The 4,551-nt window shown below is 44.2% G+C and overlaps 1 protein-coding gene across 1 annotated transcript in view; it reads left to right on the forward strand.

Moving 5' to 3' along the window:
• Positions 1 to 4,551, forward strand: part of LPA (lipoprotein, Lp(a)) — a 135,040-nt gene that overhangs the window by 53,748 nt on the left and 76,741 nt on the right. The window contains exons 12-14 of the mRNA XM_011975969.1: positions 622 to 781; positions 3,650 to 3,831; positions 4,025 to 4,079. Coding sequence (XP_011831359.1) covers positions 622 to 781; positions 3,650 to 3,831; positions 4,025 to 4,079 — 397 coding nt within the window. The remainder of the gene's footprint in view (positions 1 to 621; positions 782 to 3,649; positions 3,832 to 4,024; positions 4,080 to 4,551) is intronic.

The following is a 4,551-nucleotide window of genomic DNA, read 5'->3' on the forward strand; positions in this document are numbered from 1 at the left end:
GCTTCTCCTTTATTGCCATTCAGGATGCGGGGCACGAGAGGATTCCCTCTCTCCTCCAAAGGAATAAGCTTTTGGCCTGCACACATCCCTGAGAAACAAAGTGTCCTTGCCTTCAGTCAGATATAGAGGACCGTTTTCTGCCCCATGGCCCGGAAGCCAAAGGCCTTGGCTTTCATGAGCAACAGTCTAGGGAAACATGCAAAATTTCCATGTCTGTCCCCGCCTCTGTCTCCGACAGCCAATTACCACCTGTAGCCTGCATTGCCAAATGCATGCCCTTTGCTCGTTCTTACCCCGTCTTCCTCATGAACACTCAGTAGTTTCTCAGAACGGTGCTTGCTCGTGAGTGCACTTTCCAATGAGGAGCAGTCTGAGTTGTTCTGTTTCTCTCAGGTTACAGGTGAAATATTTCCAAGAACTGACTACGGTTCTAGAATGGTAGGAATCTGTTGCTTTGGTGTTGGTTTGTTGGTTGGTTTTCTCACATCCCTCGGCCTACAGATAAGGAAAAGAGTACGGTCGTAATTCTCATAGACTCCTTCCTGGTTGTGTCATCAGTGGCTTCACATGTATCTCTGTTCTCAGAGATACTCAGCTTGATTTCTTCTGTTTTCCTTTCAGCACCGACTGAGCAAAGGCCTGGGGTGCAGGAGTGCTACCACGGTAATGGACAGAGTTATCGAGGCACATACTTCACCACTGTGACAGGAAGAACCTGCCAAGCTTGGTCATCTATGACACCGCACTCTCATAGTCGGACCCCGGAAAACTACCCAAATGGGTATGTCTTTGTTCTTTACCGTAAGAGAAGAAAGGGTCAACTGAAGTTTCTGTTAGAGGAGACGTGCTTCAAGCTGAGTTCTCCGAACTCAACTTGTGTCAGACGCAGATGGCGTAGCTAAATGTCTCAGGATGATTGCCTTGGAGCTAAAGGTCTAAGAGAAGAGAACTGTTAAGCTGCCTGTCCTTCCTCCTAGTTTTATGGAGCAGAAGGGTCATCTGGAGGCGAGGACATCACATGATGAAGAAAGTCAGAATGGCAAATGACCAAACACTTAGATTACCCTTCCGCAACACCCACTAAGGGAAGTACAAGCAAGCTCAGAAGTGACAGAAGTGAGTAGAATTGCATGAAAATTTGACATATCGGTATGATAACGGATTTCAAATGTTTAAAAAAAGAATATGCAACAAACCAGATATCATATCAAGAGAAATTAAAAGTATAGAATAGCGAAATCAAATTAAAGGACTAGTATAAAAGAAGTATGTCTTAAATGAGAAAGTTACTGTATAGCCTCCCGCTCAAGTTAGACAGTTCCGAAGAAAAAATTAACCAAAAAAGAAATCTACAGAACCTGCAGAACTAGTTACACATACACACACAAATTCAAAACACAGCCCTACACGCATGCACGCAAAAACTCACAAGTTCTCTCACACACACAAGCACACCCCTGAAGAAATAGTGAAATATAAAATCAACAAAGCCTCACAGACATGTAGGAAAATATGAAAAGATTTCCTGCACGTGGGAAGGAAGTCACAGAAAAGAGCAAGGGAGTTTGGAGTAGAAGCAAGTACCGGAATCAAGAATGGTTGATAACTTTTCAGTTATGAGGAACATTGAAAATATCACAGTTTCATGAAACTCTATGGAACAATTAGGGAAATTGGAAAAAAAAACCAAAAAACCTGTGTGCTGTACTTTTGTACCCACAGTTTGAAGGTAAGAAGGCAAAGGTATAATACGAAGAAACATCTCAGGAGAAAGTGGAGGAAAAAGAGCTGTGTCTTCCTAGAAGTAGAGTGTTACAAATTGCTAATGGGTTCACCTCAGAAACACTGGAAGCCGCATACCAGGGAATATTATTGAAATGATAATCTGGAACCAGAAGAGATCAACCGAGAATGCTGAATCTAGCAATAAAATGCCTTGAAGATGATCTGTGTTGGATAAATGCATATTGTGCACTGCCCCAAACAAAGAAACCAGAAACCGCCAGACTTTGGAAACAGCAGGCTTATGTAACAAGAGAGGTGACCCGAAGGAATTAGATAGAAGAATAGGAGAAGAAGAAGGGAACTTTCTGCAACCCACGTAATGTAGAATCCAGTAATTGGCAAATGCAGAAAGATGTAAATGCAAAATATTTTCTTGATCAAATTTCTATATCTTTTAAAATGAGGGTTGACTACTTGAAGCAGAATGATAGCAATATGGTTAACTTTCGCATATGTAGAGGTAACAATTTGAACATGAAGCACAAATCCTGCAGGTAATAATTGGAAGTGTACCATTGTAAGTTTCTTACCTCATGCACGATGGTATGTAATATTAATAAAAGGTTTCTGTGTGAAATCAAAGGGATATTGCGAATCCTAGAGCAATCACACAGTTTTGAACTCTGAGGTTTATGGTATAATAAGAATATTCCATGCATTCCAAAGAGGGAAGCCAAAGAAGAAAAAGAAGTCTTTCAAGAGCTCGGACTCTTATACATCCAGTTGCTGATTGAACCAGCTTCCTGGAATGGAGAGTCTGAGGTTGAGACTAGGTCACAACTGTAGAGTCTCGTGTAGAGTCTCGAGAGAGAGAGTGTTGGATCCCCATCGCCCATAATACATTCCCATTTTCTCATGCAGCCACAGGTCATGAATGTGAGGATACTGAGAGGTTGGAGCAACGTTCTTGGGAGGCATAAGGAAGAGCGAATGCTTCAAGATCCCCGCAGCCCAAACTCTTCCCCTGCTTTGCCCCCTTCTTCATTGATTTCTGCTCCTCCGTAGCTGTCCGACCTCTTCAGATCTCTTAGTCCACCCTGCCGTCTTCCTTTATGCCATGGGTCCCACTGTTCTTTCAACTCATCCACTTTCCCTCAGTCCCGGAGTGGCTGCGGCCAGCAGAGGATAGACTGAGAGCAAGAGAGAAGGTCCTGCCCAGGAACCTATTCTAGAGATACTGCATCCTGCCTGGGAGCAAATTTTCCAGGGCAGCTTTGAGAAGTCCTGCAGAAATAAACCTACTCTACTTGACCCACTTGATATGGGAATGACAGACAGTAATAGTATTTGCAGAATGCATTTCCATGTCAAACGTAGAGCCTTTTCAGTACGTTTTGGGTACATAGTGTGTGAAGGTTGACCTGGAAAGGCTGTCCATCTGGATGCCATGTTTTCTCAGAAGAACTATGTGTTAGTTGCAATTTCCACATTAGAATATGAAGCCCTACCGAGAGAGATACTGAGAACTAGACAGATACAGATACTTTTGTATGTGAATAAACAATGGCACAATACAGACATCAAAATGCATACCAGTTATTCCAGAGAGATGGATTGGGCAGAAGATAGAAGGAGAAGAGTCTGATCATTTTTGGGCCACGTGTATGCATTATCTCCGTGTTTCTAAGAAGTGTTTGCTACTTTAGATTTAAAAAAAAATCTTAATAATCTCTTAAGTATGAGAAGTGTGCAGAGAGGATTGGGGATTAAGAACCATTTGTGCTTGGGGCAATCATATGGTACTTTAAATGGGTATATTAGAAAGGCACTGGTAATGACCTTGTTGCAGCACAAAGGAGAGGGTGTGGGGTGCCCCTGCATATTGTCCCACCTCTTGTGACATGTATCATTTTGGAATTTCCAGTGGCTTGATCAGGAACTACTGCAGGAATCCAGATCCTGTGGCAGCCCCTTATTGTTATACGATGGATCCCAATGTCAGGTGGGAGTACTGCAACCTGACACAATGCTCAGACGCAGAGGGGACTGCCGTCGCACCTCCGAATGTCACCCCGGTTCCAAGCCTAGAGGCTCCTTCTGAGCAAGGTAAGGAGCCTGTGGCCAGACATCTACACGCTTAGATGCTGGGATGAAAAGCCATGGGAATTCTGATTGGTGCAGCAGCTTTAAATGGTCCATGGATGCTGGAGTTCTGCCATGTAGGAGGAAGCCTCCGTGCACTCTCTTGGGGAGACAGCTGAGTGATTTCTGGTACAGAGTTGGTGGGCTGTGTCTTTAGGATGGGCACAAAACCTCCAGGGTGTGCCCAGAAAGTTTTCCAGGGATTTCTTCAAGTAGGCAGCATTCGGTGCAATCTTCAGCATTGCGGATTCCAAGAAATATGACTCTGGAGTCTGTCACCCGTGAGAAACCCAGCAGGTCTGCCTTTATTCCATATCGCGCTGCGTCAATGGAGCAGTACATGAACTCCCAGTGCTCTAAGGCTTTGCAGCCCTAGGCTTTGAAGGGAATTATTTCTCCGTATTCTTAAACCTCTTTGTGATGGCACCTGTACCTGGGAGGGGTCTGGAGAGAAAGAGCAGTAGATTTCTCGTTTATTGCAATTCAGGATGCGGGGCACGAGAGGATTCCTTCTCTCCTCCAAAGGAATAAGCTTTTGGCCTGCACACATCCCTGAGAAACAAAGTGTCTTTGCCTTCAGTCAGATATAGAGGACCGTTTTCTGCCCCATGGCCCGGAAGCCAAAGGCCTTGGCTTTCATGATCAACGGACTCGGGAAACATGCAAGATTTCCTTGTCTGTCCC

The sequence above is a fragment of the Mandrillus leucophaeus genome, unplaced genomic scaffold, assembly GCF_000951045.1.
Source record: "Mandrillus leucophaeus isolate KB7577 unplaced genomic scaffold, Mleu.le_1.0 Scaffold160, whole genome shotgun sequence".
Classification (NCBI taxonomy): Eukaryota; Metazoa; Chordata; class Mammalia; order Primates; family Cercopithecidae; genus Mandrillus; species Mandrillus leucophaeus.